Source organism: Halichoeres trimaculatus, unplaced genomic scaffold (genome assembly GCF_033239565.1).
Source record: "Halichoeres trimaculatus isolate MK-OKI-2021-1 unplaced genomic scaffold, fHalTri1.1 fHalTri1_scaffold_9, whole genome shotgun sequence".
In the NCBI taxonomy this organism is placed as follows: Eukaryota; Metazoa; Chordata; class Actinopteri; order Labriformes; family Labridae; genus Halichoeres; species Halichoeres trimaculatus.
Window position 1 is genome coordinate 7,571,855 of NW_027437188.1, and position 16,014 is coordinate 7,587,868.

The 16,014-nt window shown below is 39.4% G+C and overlaps 1 protein-coding gene across 1 annotated transcript in view; it reads right to left on the reverse strand.

The window, feature by feature from the left end:
- dpf1 (double PHD fingers 1) overlaps positions 1-16,014 on the reverse strand; it is a 76,822-nt gene that overhangs the window by 42,395 nt on the left and 18,413 nt on the right. Inside the window, 5 exon segments of the mRNA XM_074679612.1 lie at positions 784-862; positions 2,238-2,327; positions 10,022-10,149; positions 11,433-11,540; positions 12,907-13,067. Coding sequence (XP_074535713.1) covers positions 784-862; positions 2,238-2,327; positions 10,022-10,149; positions 11,433-11,540; positions 12,907-13,067 — 566 coding nt within the window.

Consider the following 16,014-nt stretch of genomic DNA (forward strand, 5'->3'; position numbering starts at 1 on the left):
AAGGTTTTAGTGCAGCGGGATGGATGCAGGCCGCTCACTTAGGGAGCTTGATCCTCTGTACATGAGGCATGAGATAAAACCTGAGGGGCAAACTATCTCCTCTAGCTACTGTAGTTTCAATGTTTCACATATCTGTGTGAAAATCTATGTTGTTGTAATATACCACTTAGTCATCTAAACCTGTGGTTCTCAAGCTTTTTTCCCTGATGTTCCCCCTATGATATGTTTTTCCTACCAAGCACCCCCTCACAAGCGCAAAGCAGTTTTGGTTGGAAAAAAAGACACACAGCACAGCGCTGTACTATTAGTAACTATAGGATATATAGTATTCGGTTAATGAACTTAAACTTAGATTTGATTCAAACATTGATTGAATAAATGGTGTTGAAGGAATTTTGCTTGGTTGCTATTTTCTTAATAAAGTGCCCTCGCGTACCAGGGGTACACATACCCCCATTTGAGAACCACTGATCTAAACAATATACATCTTGTTGAGTTTAGCTGACATTTAACAGACAGGCCACGTCACTGACAGATTGTTATAGAGCACTTTAGTAGTCATGTCTCCAATTTGTGTTGTCTTTTGCTTAGAACCTATCATGTTTTTTCCTCTTCAGAGTGTTCTGGCATTTGATTTGCATCTACATCTGCTTATGAATTTGCATCGTTCCTGAACTTGTAGCACATCCCTCTCTGTGAGGATCTTTGCAGGCGTTGCAGGTTGTTTAGCCTTGTCAGTCAATGTGAGAAGCAGGTTTAAAGACACAAAGTCGCCACGCTCACTGTCACAGACGTAAGGCTTGTCTCTGTCTTCAATGGCAGGCGGCTCTTGTCTCTTCCTCATGCCTCCGACCCCATAAGCCTGCAGAAACACACACAAACACACACACACACACACAAGTGAGAACTCACAAAATAACGCATGTGAATAAAGAAACAAAAAAAGTTTGAACTTTCAAACTTGTTAAACATTCTGGTATGCACACACACACTCCTCATATGTGTGTTCAAGGCTACGCACAAATACACACGCTCACACACATGCACACACGTTTGCATTCTAATCATCTGCTCTCAGCGTAAAGCTCCACTTGCAGCAGGAGGGGGCTGATGACACCTAGCAGGGGAGCAACAGCTCCAATTAGCAACCCTGGTGTCTGCATTTGAGCATGTGTGTGTGTGTGTGCGTATGGATGGATGTGTGTGTCTGTTGATTTTCAGAATACATTGTTAACACTTGATTATCTTCCCATAGGATGCCTGAAACAGAGAGGTGAAAAAAACTGTCTGATCTAATCAAAGCTGTTAGCAAGACAAAAAAAAAGGTTGTCCCAGCATGATTTCAGTCTTTGTATCTGTGTGCATTCAACAACTGTTGGTTTGTCAGATGGCATAACTACAGCAAGAATGCAAAGTATGAAGAGATCCAACTGAAACCAGAGGTTAAAAGTGATTATTCTGTGAACACCCTTAGCAATCTTCAGATGTAAATGTAGAAATATATGCTTGCTCTTAATTTTCTGGCGCTGATAATACAGGAGTTTCACACAGCTTGTATATAGGTTGCACACATGTTGCAGATTCCCTCTTGGTCTTGTAAATAAGGAATAATTTATGGGCTGTCAAATCAAAGTGCAATCTAAATCTGATCTCCTTCTGCTCTGTGTCTGACAGCCAGAACACAGATTTGCACTTCAAAATTGGACTCAGTTTGCAGACTTTGGCTCCCCTACTAACCCCGACAGCCAAACCATTTAACTGTTGGTTTGTGAGGTCAGTGGAGAAGTCATTGAAAAACATTTTAGGCCAGGGTATAAACTTCTGCCTTGACATTATGTCATTGTGAGCATAAAAATCTGTGCATGGGACGCTCTGTAATGCACCTCCTAAACACTCTGAAGCAGTGGGATTCCAGTGATCGCAAATTCTCTGTTCTTGTGACTTTTTCAATTATTTGTGCACAGGAAACTACGGCAACTCTGAGCTTAGCTTTTTAAGTTTAAACTGATAAATTATGTTGCTAACCATGTAGCTTATAACACTGAAGAAAAGAGGGAAAAGTTGGAGGATAAAGAAAATAAACTGATGTTTAGTTGATGCACTCAGTAAACACGATGCCGCTCAGGGAGCCAATCACAAGGCCTGCAGTCCATTTTTTATCAATGTGAAGTTACGTTTTGGTGGTGATCTACATGAGGTTACCTGCTCATGCTGATACAGAAGAAAAAACAACTTACCCGTGCTTTGGTACGGTTCTTGCGCTTTGGGACATCTTCCTCCATCTCGTCCATCTCCAGCTCATGAGGGAAATCCCCAACCAGCAGTTTCTATGGATGAGCAAAAAGACAGCGAGAGGGCTGTTAAGTTTTCTATTTTTAATTTTGTTTTTTATTTGTATCTTATCTTATTAGTTTCATGAGTGTTTGTACAGAATCAACAGCGGAACTATAACTGCTAAAAATGTTGTGTTAAATGTCGTCCCTCAATCAGAAGGTTGGGAGTTTAAGTCCAGCTCCTGCAGTGGCATGCCGAAGTGTCCTTGAGAAAGACTAGAAACTAGACTTCAAATTGCTTCAAATAGCGTTGTGTCTGAATGAGATAAGCTAATACTGATGGCCTCCTACAACAGCAGCCTCTGCCATCAGTGTGTGAACGTGGTGTGGATGGATAAATGTGGCTTGCAGTATAAAAGAACTTTGAATGGTCTGAACTCCCAAGTATAAGTACAAAAGTAACGATATTGTGATTTTCAGTTACTAATGAGGGTATATCTTGTATGAATCAACCTACATTTCTGAAATTAAACTGATATGTAGCTCCCAAACTGACACCAAACCATTCTACACAAATCTAGGTGAGGTTTTTTTTGTCCTTGGTTTATGACAACAGAAGAGTGAGCTGATGTGTTAGACCTTGAACATTCAATGTGAGTGAGTGGGCAGGCGTATTTAATGTGAGGGTTTTCTCTTCATTATTCTCTTGACTGCTTTCCTCAGTTGTCTGTATATAGTCCTCTAATACTGTGTTCTGATTAGGGAATGGTTTTTATACATAGCATAGCATTATCATCACCAAAACCTTTAAAGATGCTATGGAGCATCACGCACACTGTCGTAAAATTGTGACTTTTAACCAGGCATGTGTCTGTTTTGGAACTAATTTTCTTTGTTTAAGACAACTTTTTACCAGATATAACGTAACAAGGTAAGGTATTTATCAGTACAGTACAGTGTACATCCGTAGCCAGCTATATTTAGCGTTACTTGCAACCTGGTGGTACGACATATCCATAGGCTAACGTGTCAATAAGCAAACCGTCAGTTCGTACACAAGTTTAGCGGCCGTTCATATGTAGCCCTACTGACAGTCCGGTCATGTGAGACATGTCTGTAATGTGTAACATCCTGGTTATGTCCTGCCAGTCATCTACCAATCAGAGCTAACGTAACCTCACTCTTCATTTTATTGATAGACTCTCAAGTTTGAACAGACCACTGCAGAATAACTGCTGACTGTAGGTTGGAATCAACATTAGCACAAACAGTTTAGCTCGTGTTTTAGCCTTTTGCTCGTGCTCTGTCTCTCTCCTGTTTATCTTTCTTCTGCTCTTCTGTCCTTTTTCTGTCTGACAGTTAGGCTCCAGTGTCCACCATCACTACAAAATTAACCACAGAAATTGTTTTCAAGCAGAGGAAAACACAAATGTTTCTTCTCACAACTAAACTTTGACAGCTGGCGTGGTGTTGTCAACGAGACCCTAGATGTGCCGTAAATCAATCAAGTCTTTCTCGACCCGATTGGCAAGCTACGAAGAAGCTACAAATTAGCATTTAACCGACATTGGTGCTGATAATCTCATTTTTAAGTGTGGATTACAATCAGGCATATATCTAGAAGAGAGACTTTTTCAAGATCACTTTCATACTCCTCATCGCCTCTTTAACATAACAAATGACTCCCCCCCTCCTTCTGCACAGACTAATCAGCTGCCACACCTTTAGGATCAAATATTCACAGTTATCGGAACACATTCAGCGCTGATAATCTCACTGCTAGGTGTGAGAGTTACTGAGAATGGAGGGTGTGGTACGACGCAGCGAAAGTTTGTGAGTGAGAGTCCAATTATCAATCACTGGTAAAAGGACCACAGCTTCTGCTCTGTAACAATACACTCAGACACGTTACAGCATTGTGACAGTCAAATCTTGAAATCTTGAACATTTGATTTAGAGGTGCTCTTGTGTAAACGTCTTGTCCACCTGGATGTCTCTTTAGCTGGGCTCAAGTTAGGGTGAACACTGGATTAGAGGCTCTAAAGTCTTCTTCTCTCAAAGGGCCAATGAGAGGTCACTAACTCAAAGGCTGATCAATTATCTACCCATTTGGACCTTAGAGTAACTTTGACCAACTTGTGAAGTCCTCCAGGTAGCTGAGCATAAAGTTTGTGTTTGTAATATGCTGAATGCTACATTGTGTTATTACAATGGAACCAGCGCTTATTTTATTGATCAATGTGAAGCAGTGGCGAGCCGTGAGTACTACAGCTGGGCCTTCACCTCAGCCCTCACAGCCCAGAAAAGAAATCATCGCGGAAAAAAGTAGTTAACAAAATACATTTTCATTGAATAGATAAAATAGAAATAAAAAAGAGGCTTTACATAAAACAATGACTAACATTATTAAGTGAGTTTACAAAAAATACTAAAATAACCTAAAATGATGAAGAAAATGTCTTTGGTTTTTATCTTTGTCAATCTGTGTCATACATAAACTCGTTACTTTTACCCATCGAGAGTAGGCTACTGGCAGGCTGCTAACACTCCTGAATATGGAGGGAGTCTCCCATTTTTTAAACTCCTTCTCTGGCTGTTCTCCTGACTTGTGATTTCTCCTGATTCTCCCCCAACTTTAAGTATGCTCCTGTGATCGCTAATATTTTTTGAAAGTGAATCAAGTCCCGTACTTGGGCGTTATATCAGAAACTCAAAAACCATCCACCCCCTCTCTCTTAGTTGGTTTGATCCAAAGACGCTACAGGAGACCTCAGAGACGGAGACCGATAACTGTGCTGCACTTGATGAAGAGTTTATCAGAGCCTTAGCTGTTTCCTTTCTTTCTTTTTTGGTGTTGACATGTCGTGAGTTAAACTAACGTAGCTCTGCTCTAACGTAGCATCCTCTCCAATCAGGAGGATCCACTCGCACGAGCACGAACAGGTGAAATTTTTACTCGCACACGCTGAAAAAATGCTAACAAGCTAGCCACAACTTCGCCCTTGTCTTCTGCCATTACTTTCACCGCTCTCACCACTCTGCCCACTGTTCAGACTTCACGAAGGCCTATGCTCTTCTGTTTTTGTCCCGCCCCCCAAAAAATCAAATCGTGATTGGTCAATTTTCCTGTCTCTCTCAAAACCAAAACACAGCCTGGCCATCATGAAGTCCTAACCACTTAACGAGCCAGCAAACCGGGCTCCGATAGAGATAACATGTTTTAAGACAGTAACCCTTTCATTACTGAAGTGAACTTTGCAGTACACTTAATTTTAAAACTTACATAATGTATTAAATGTATTTTATTCAACTAAATGAGAAATTATATATATAGAGATATATGATACGTATATTTTTTGTTCCAGATTTTTTAAGGCCTTCTCTGAAGGCCTAGAAGTCCCTGAAGGTTCCCCACTGATGTGAAGGTTACTTAATGGAGGCGCTGGACTCAACTCAGTCTCATCGCTCTACTTTAAAATCCTCATACCCTGTCTGATGTCCATGCTAACATTCTAACATGAATATTGTGATTAAATATAAAGAGTCCGGCTTTAACCAGCTTTAACTGGATCCAGTAAGTTCAAAATATGATGCCAACAAAACCTTCTGCTACATTTTTTGATATCTTAACCACAAACAGTGTCACTAGAAAACAACTAAACACTCCAGTTTGTTTATTCTAAAATACACATTTACGAACAGTATGACTGGGAACACACTAAGCTGTAAAAAACTAAAAGAGAGTTTTAAGACAGGATGTGTCATAAAAGAAAGGTAGCTAGCAAACATCAGTTGGTAAAAGAGTTAATAATTTGGTCGGGGGATTAAGAATGTTAGTGTAAGTAAATACATAAACAAGCAAGTAAGTAAGAAAGAAAGGCAGAGAAAGTAAGTCTTTAGTCAGTTGATGGCTAAGTACGTAATTATGGGAGACACTGGGTCAGTAAGTAAGTATGTCAGTAAGAGAATACATAAAAAAGTAAGTAAGTCCATAAGTGAGTAAGTCACTGAGTCAACATGTAGTGAGAAAGAAAGAAAGAAAGAAAGAAAGAAAGAAAGAAAGAAAGAAAGAAAGAAAGGGGCAATACATCTTCTATCGTCCTCTTTCATTCCTTGAAAAGATTAACCAATAAATCACTTACAGAACAAGTGAGTAAGTCAGAAAGTGAGGAGATATGTCAGTGTAAATGTATAAAACATAACTAAGCAGGTTATATAGTTAATAATCCTTCGAGTAAGTCAATCAGTGTTTTTGTAAATGAGTCAGTCATTAAGTCAGCTAGCAGGGGTGTACTCAGTGGGTGGCTAGGAGGGTCCACCTAATCATGTCTTAACAAAGCCGCTGAAGTGACCTCTCTAAAGGTTTGGCAGTGGGTAAAGTGTGATGAGTACTCTACAGGATGTTTGGTTGCTATGGAAGGCTTGTTACAAGAATTTTAATCTCAGAAATGTTTCTTTTACCATTAAATGTTAAATGTTAATGTTAAATGTTAATGTCAAATTTGTGTTACATGATGACATACAGTTTTAAAATAACCTTGTAAGAAATAAAATCAAATCTTACCATAATTTCAGTTTAATGCAGGAAGTTGCATCGATTTTTGTAAAGTATTAAAAATGTGTCTTTTCCTTACACATAGTCAAATTTCCACCACCACTTTTTGAATAAATTTTCATCAGAATGCAGAGAGCTAGAGCTCGATGATCAATATTTTCTGAAGGAGGATTCCCAGAGCACAATATGTTAAAATGAACCCTTGGCTGTGGATATCATGGGTTTAAAAACTATTCCAGCAGTTTGATTACCTCAAGGCCCTTATTTCTTACCACTTAGCACCATGTTTGTGATTTATGCCTGCATATGTTGCTTATGTTACTAATTTCCAGGAAGCAAAGGAGGAAGAAGAAAATGAAGCACTAATGAAAAGGTCTGAAAAAGAGCTGTGGTAAAATCTTCAAATCATCACAACTCTTGAGTGCCTGTGAGCCCTGACATACAGCAGGTGCCCTTTCAGTGTCTGTGCCCTTTAAACAGTCTGAGTATGAAACTGTTAGTAAGTTGACAACTTAGAAAGCCAGTCTCAGAGTACATAAGGCCATGAGTAAGTAGAGAAGTCATTATGTCAATAAGTCCATAGAGCATGAAGTAATTAAGAAAGCAAGTTATAAAGTTAGTTTGTAACTGGGTGAGCAGGCAGTTTCCAGCTTGGTGAGTGAGAAGATTGGTTTGTAAGCAAGGGGCAACATCCAGTTAGTAAGAATGACGCCTATGCGAAAGTGCTAAAAGTTGCTGTTCATCGTAAATCTGCTTGAGGCTGGCTGCAGAAAGACCAGAAGTCTTGTACACACAGACTTTTACTGCATTGAAAAGCATATTTGCAGCCTGGTTCAAAAAACAGCTTGGGTCTAAAATGCTGATTTCACTAACGGCACACACTGTACGGTAAGTGAATTTTTTTCTAACTTGATGGTTTAGAAGTTATCAGGATCGTTTAATTTTCCAATCAGAGACACCACTCAGGTCACGTGACGGCCAGGCGCCCTGTAGCTGTCAGAAAGAAAATTCACAGCCAGCAAGTAAAAAGGTGGTCAGTAAATGGTCATGTCCACAAGGGAGTGAAAAAGGTGAGTGCATTGAAAGTGAGTGAGTAAAGAAGTACACTAGTAAGTAAAAAGTGAGTTAGGTACCATTAGGGATGGATGAAGAATTAGGTACTTCTATAGGTACCGACTAAATTCTGTTGAAAGTACCGAGTACCGATTCATGTAGAATCAAAAGGAACCATGTTTATGTACCTAAATGCATCATTGTGACTGTGAGGGAGTGGAAGAATAAGTGATTTTCAATGCTGTACATGAACACAGCATTACATATTGAAGAATAAATATGTTTAATTGAAAAAAATATATACTTTATCATTAAACAAATTGATATTTTTTACTACATAAACACAAAAAAGTATCAAAAATTGGTACCGTAGAGTACCGGTACCGATTGCCAGATACCCGGCATTGGTCCCATATTGTTTCAAATGTGAAAGGTACCCATCCCAAGGTACCATTAAAGAAGTACCAAGGAAAGAAAGAAAGAAAGAAAGAAAGAAAGAAAGAAAGAAAGAAAGAAAGAAAGAAAGAAAGAAAGAAAGAAAGAAAGAAAGGATGGAAGTCAGTGCTTGAGTGGATAAGTGAGAAAGTAAGTCATTCACTTAGCACATAGTCGGTAAGTAAGCCAAGAAGTTAGAATGTAAAGCCCTATTATGACCCTCAGTGGGAATCCTGTGATTATTTGTTCATTGCTGTATTTTTTATTTTGTGTTTCGAGTTTGTGCTTCTACTTCACTTTGTAACCTTGTGTTTTAAGAAGTGACATTTTACTTTTTACTTAGTAAATACCTAAGCATGTAGAAAAGAAGAACGTATCTAGCCAAGTGAGTAACTTTCTTGTTTCCTTGTATTTCTTTGAACTCCTGGTGTGGGCTTGATGCTAAAACTTGATGAAGTGTGTTTTTGGGGTCAACACAACTTTTGAGTGTTGGGTGTTTTTCTTGGATTTCTGGGTAAGGCAGTAAAAAAGTAAGGAGGTATCTACATGAGCAAGTTAGTAAGTAAGTGCATTAGTGAGTTGACAGTCAAAAGGTCAAGGTCAAGTTTCATGTAGATAGCACTTGTAAAATACAAGATGCCACTGGAAAAAATGAAATTTCATCAAGTGTTTTTGTCTTATTTTTAGTAGAAAATGTCTTTTTAGGCTTGATTTGAGCCACATTCACCTTACCTGTCCAGAAAAAAGTCTAGTTTCAAGTTATTTAAAGACAATAATGAGGTCTGAATTACTTTTAACAGCTAAAAAAAATATCTGCCAATGGAACAAGAGAAAAGACATTATTCTAGTTTCAAGTAACTTTACTCTTGTTCCATTGGCAATTTTTTTTTTTTTTTACAAGTAACAAGTAATTCAGACCTCATTATTGTCTTTTAATAACTTGAAATAAGACATTTTCTGGACTGGTCAGATGCATGTGGCTCAAATCAAGTATAACAAAACAATTTTTACATATAATAAGATAAAAACACCTGACTTGATTTCAGTTTTTGCAGTGTTATAACCATAGGAGACATACAAGCAAGGAGAAAGGGCATAAAATAAATTTTAAGATATGACTTCAGAACAAACAACAGAACACCAGACGGAGGGGGAGAGCTAAAGTGGTGGTCATGTAAACAGATAATTTGAAAATGATGCCAAGATTCTCACACTTTTTAATTTTTTCTGATACTGGCCTTGCTTCAGCCTTTGTTTCGACTTTTTGTTCCATCCTAGGACGTGCTGCACCAAAGTCACAACTCTTATTCAGGTGCTTTTCACCTGAAAAAATAATGACTGCATTCTTTGAAGGTTGACATCTAGCAATGAGGCAACCCAGCTTTCCTACAATGTCCTTCAAATAGTTTTTCACAAAGTTGGTCAGAAAACACGTGACCAGAATCTCTATAAAACATCAAGTATAGCTTTACTGCAATCACACAATCACAAACACGCTCGCTGCCAGGAGGGTGTTGTCAGAGCCGCGGGAGCCTGTGTCACTGCCAAAACACACTCAGAGAGACAAAGGCAGAGACAGACAAAGAAACACAAACACAGACAGATACAAAGAGAAAGACAGCTGACATTGGGAAAAACAAGAAGACACTGAGAAAAGAAGGGTACCAAAGAGAAAGACAGAGAAAATGAGAGACGCTGGTCTCACCTGACACTCGCTCATTGGCTCCTCCTCCTTGGTTTCCACCTTCTTGTCCAGGGTTTCCCCGGCGAGTAGTGACTCCAGCACCGGACCGTCTGGGATGCCCCCCTCTTTCTTTAGAGAAGCTTCGTAGTCTAGCGAGTGAGACAATCACAATCAGAAAGCAGCAGAGATCTCACATTCATGCTGACACGCTCAGTGGAGCTGACAGCGCCCCGAGGAAACACAACTTGGCTTATTTATGACAGCGCACAAGGACTTCAGCTTCTGCAGAGCTCAAGTTATCATTTGCAATTTGCCCAATCATGGTGTGCTGCTTGTGGGAAGTGTGCCCAAGATGTAACGAAAAAACATTTTTCTGAATACAGTTTCACCAGAGAGGTAACTGAAATGAAGCCTAAATGTAGGTTTGAGCTATTATTACTATTATTAGTGGACTTAACACAGAGCTGTAAAACAGCTGAAAACTAATAAGTGTTAGTTACTTTGAGAGTTAAAAGAATAGATACATATTTTAACCCACTAAGGGGAAGAAAAGTTATTGGGTGTTTACCGACTGTGTTACCAACTTTTTAGGGCTAAAAATTACAGAGTGTTTCATGTTTGCTTTGTCATTATTCAAACTTAATGTTATATAAACTTACCAAACCTTGATTAAGCTAAAAATCTCTATCTTTTTTAATCACTGGTACGTCACATGTTGCTCAAGCCAGCTTCCCAAACTTATAGTGAAACATTCACATAGCCTCAGTATAACCCTGACACACACTTGGTTAGGAGGATGGGATTAATGCTGCGTTCCATTTGTACTCTGGACTGGGAAGTCGGGAGTGGGAGTGACGTTATGTCCGAGTTCAGTGTTCCAGTTGCCAAGTCAGAAAAACTTGCCCTAACAGCAGCATTTCTGTATATTAACATTAAATAATACTACATATACAGCTGATTTATTGTGACAAAAACTAGTCAGAAATTGTATAGTAAAAAGAACCTAACAGGAGCTTCATCACTCTCAATTACTGATTACCCCTGAACTTGAAGTTTCCTACTGGGAACTCAGGGTTGGTGCTGGTGCTCCAACTTGCAAGTCGGAAATTCCAACCTCAAGAGAGTGGGGGGGTTCCAGCTGGACGTTCCCACTTGGAACCCAGAAACTCTGACTTCCGAGTACAAATGGAACACAGCATAACCTGATGTTTCACTGACCCTGTAGGCTAAGCTACCTGTTGACATCCTAGCTCAAGCCTAATGATGGCAATGCAAATGTCATACGTAATAGTCCTCATCACAGCAGTTACTGTTTTAGCCCTCAGCTTCAACCCTTTCACATTTCTCACTCTTAACCCCCCACATTTCTATTCTGTCTTCATCCATTTTATCCATAAAAGGCAAAACAAACAAAAAAAAGTTTTTTAATTACCAATCTTGAACTCGATCGGTACGAGCCGCGGGTCCTCCAGGATGTTTAGCCGTCTCTTTTTGCGCCAGCAGCGAGCGGGATATGTGTACAGCTGACCTGGAGCGTGACCTGACACAGACAGATACACAGCTTGGTTTAAAAGATGAGCATTTCAAGTCCCCATTAAATTAAATTCCTCCATAAAATGGTGCAACATTAAATAATCATCCACTCAGCATTATTACATGGTTAAAAGTCAAACTTTGGGCCAGTCTTTTTAAACTATTTTATTCCTTCATTTCTCTCTTATCAGACTCTTTATTTTAAAAAATGTTCTTTGTTTAGTGTTTTGCATCATTATGCTGTTTTAAAGTGTGATGCTCCACTAGTGGAACTGAAAATGTGTCATCAAATGTGAAAACATCTGGACTGCCATTAATCAAAGCTGATATTCTATCAGATATTTTCAGATAATGATCACCAAGCTTTAACAAATTACACTCAAATATTTCATCTTAAATTCATCTTAAAGTCCATTCAAAAAGAGTTCTTGACATTTCATGGCCCTACAAACATTGATGGTGTTAAAAGTAAGAATTTATCCTCTTTTTTATTTTAAAACAGCTCCTCTTGGGAAAGTAAATGTGTTCTGCACAATACAGCAGCCAGACCATAATTCTGTTGGCATGAAAGTAGAAAAAAAAATTAAAAAAATTTAAAAAATTAAAAACGGAATTTATCCTGAGGACCATGAATACCCAAACTATCACAGTTACATTCATCTGAATAACAATTTCAATCTGTCATGGATTAGAATATGTGCTGTGTTATATCTTAAGACAAGTTTCCTTTTGTTGTTGTTTGTTACATATTGATGTTAAATAACTTGAATGATGAGTAATTTGAACTTAAAAATGATAAAAACCAAATTAACCAAAAAGAACATTTAAATCTTTAAAGTTAACAAAATTTTGTGAAGTTATAACTTACAGCTAACAACTGAACAAAAGTATTTTTCTGGCACAAACCAAGCAAAGTCTGCAAACTCAGATTGTTATCACACTCACTCACAAACACACTTATACACATTCACTCACACACACATGAGCACACTCTCTCAGGAATAGTAGGTGCCAGCGGCGTATCGTTGCCTACAGGGGTGTCTGATTCACTGCCAAAACACACTGATGTTACAGAGACAGAGAAAGCGATGAGGAAACACCCTTTGGGGGAAGTAAAAAAAAATTGAGGTGTGAAAGGTAGGAGGCCTGGAGAGGAGGCAGAAATGAGGAAGAGGAGAGAGGGAGGAAAAAGAGTCAGAAAGGAGCTGGGGAGAGGAAAGAAGGAAGCCGCGGGACAAATGACTGGAGAGAATACATTTCTGCAGCACAACAGCTGGCAAACAACACACACACCAACAAAGAAGAGCACTCTGGAGTGCTCCTGTAGCTTCAGTCGGCTTTACTCTGCCCAGGTATCACACACACACACACACCTGGTCCACGGTGGTTCTTCTCCATCCAGATGTAACAGTTGCTCTGGGCCACGCCGGTCTGGGAGTCCAGGAAGGGGAGACGCATGGAGCGCTCGGCACACAGACGGGCATTGTAGCTGCGACAGTGTTCAATGGCCTCCTTATAAAACTCCTCACCAAGACTGAGGACGCACAAAGAGAGGGGGTCAGAGGAGAAGAAAGACGTGTTATGATGAACTGAGGTGAAGGATAAACAGGAGAAGCACTCAGTTTTAAAAGGGGGTAAAATATTTTGAGGAGTAGATACACAGAGATGGGAAAAGTTTTTCAGCTTTTACTTTGTAAAACCTGAAGAAATGTTTGAAGTCTGAAGTCTGTGCTGAAATCAAAGAACAAAGGGAAATAGATGCTCTAAAATGTAGGAGTGCACTGATTACAATTTTCTGGCCAGTCATTGATCTTTAAAAAGTCTGACCTGCTGATATTGATTTTTATTTTTTATTTCTTATAACTGACAGCCTATACCTATAATAAGGAATGGGAACCTTTCACATTTGACACAAAACGGTACTGATGCCGGTACCTGACAATCGGTATCAGTACTTAATGGTTCAAATTTTTTGTACTTTTTTTGTGTTTATGTGGCAAACAATCTCAATTTGTTTGATAATATAATGGTTTTTTTTTTCAATTTAACATAATTATTCTTTAGTTTATAACCTTGTAATGCTCCTAGGGACCCCACAGACGCATCCTAGAAGTTTTGGAGCCCCCCGATGTTTTTTGGAGTCATGGCCCATTTGGCAAAAGGCTCAAAACAGGCCTAATTTCCCCCAAAAAATAGCCCGCAATAAACTGCATTTTCCGAAAGTTGGACCCGAAACTTGGTTCTGAGAAAACCCACTGGGGACGCTCCTAGGGACCTCATGGATGCTCACTAGAAGTTTGGAGCGCTGGGGTTATACTTGTGGGGTTACTTCCCATTTGGTGGAAGTCTTAAAAACAGGCTTACATTTTTTCATAAAAATATCCCGTAAAAAAATGCATTTTTCCGAAAGTTGGACCTGAAACTCGGTTCTGAGGAAACCCACTGGAGACACTCTTAGGGACCTCACAGACGCAACCTAGAAGTTTTGGAGCCCCCCAATGTTTTTTGGAGTCATGGCCCATTTGGCAAAAGGCTTAAGGCCTAATGTCCCCCAAAAATTGGCTTGCAAAAAACTGCATTTTTCCGAAAGTTGGACCTGAAACGCGGTTTTTGAGAAAAACCCACTGGGGACGCTTCTAGGGACCTCACGGATGCAACCTAGAAGAATGGAGCGCTGGGGTTACATTTTGTGGGGTTACTTCCCATTTGGCGGTAGGCTTAAAAACAGGCTTAATTTCCCCCTGAAAAATAGCCTGCAAAAAACTGTGTTTTTCTGAAAGTTGGACCTGAAACTCGGTTCTGAGGAAACCCACTGGAGACACTCTTAGGGACCTCAAGGACGCATCCTAGAAGTTTTGGAGCCCCTGGATGTTTTGTGGAGTTACTGCACATTTAGTGGAAGGCTTAAAAACAGGCCTAATTTCTCCCAAAATAAAGCCAGCAAAAAACTGCATTTTTCTGAACGTTGGACCCGAAACTAGGTTCTGAGAAAGCACCCTTGAAGTTTCAGAGCCCTCTGGCTACATTTTGTGGAGTTACATCCCATTTGGTGGAAGGCTTAAAAACAGGCCTAATTGTGTTGCTACATGTTCATGTCCAGCATGAAAAATCACCTACTCTACCACTACCTCAGTCGTGAATCGATACCTGGTACTTTTGACAGAATTCGGTGGGTACCTATACAAGTTCCCAATTCCGTACCCTCCCTACTTATAATGTTCCAATCTTATTTTATTGAAAATCATTGAACAATACCTATGAAACAATAAAATCTTTATGTTTTAACTTAAACAACCAATAAAGTGTCCTGAGTTTTAGGTCTCAGAGCAAAAGCCGTTCAAGAGGTATATAAGATCAGTTTTATATGTAAGGATGGGCCAATCACCAATCCCCCAAAATTAAGGAAATCGGGTCGGAAACCTAACACAAAAGATCATATTTGCTACAATTTACACAAATAGCAATTTGGCATAGGCTGCATGTGTGACATTTTTTTTACCCAATTTTGCCAGGTATTTTTCCTGCCAGCCTCCTAATAAATTTCAGCAAAAAGTCAGGTTAACCAGTGAAAGACTAGAGCAGGGACATGTGCTGGGCAAGAGGGGGGTGCTGACTTTTATATCATGAGACCTAAACAAGCAATTTCTTTCATGAATTCAAAACTAGAGGAGGAGCACAAGACAAATCAAGAACATCCAAGTTCAAAGAAGGTTAAAGGTTTAGATGGAAACTAGTCTTTGGAAAACTCTGGCATATTAACAGAAATGTTAATTAATATGTACCGTCCCTGTGAATAACATTTTTAAGATGAGAAAACATTAAAGATTTATCTGTGTTTTTTCTCTGTTTACATGAAGCAGTTGAAAAAGCTGCCAGCTGCATCACTGTAAGGTATAAGGTCTTTGTTGATCATGAGCAATACTGCAGTCAGTATCCCTGCCTCTACCCTCACCACTCTTCTTTACTGAGGGGGAAACATTAAAATGGGAAAGACATTTATAAACATGCAACTTTTATTTATTTATTTTTTTAGAAGATTTCAGGGATATGACTGTATTTAAAGAGGCTTACTACTGCATTTCTATAGAGTTGTGTGTTACTGAAGTTGAAGTCTGGTTCAGGATTAGTTTCATCCCATTCTACTGTCAGTGCATTGTTATAATTAGTGCTTTCTGGGCTGTGAGATGTCCAGGAAAAGCATTCAGAGAAGAGTCTTAAACAACATTCACAGAAGCAAATGAAAACTGCACATGCGCTGACACCTCAGCTGTGTAACTATGACTACAAAGGCAAAGCAATCCCTTGTTGCTGAGGTGGTTGACTGGATGGGAGAGTAGCTAACAGAGAAAGCACGATGGCAGATGGTGATGAGTATTGGACCTTAATGCAGGCCGCTGTGAGATCCAGTTACACTCCTGTCCTCCAATCTTCTTCTGACAGTGACTAAATTGTAAATGATGAATGGGCTGTGTTTGTGTGCT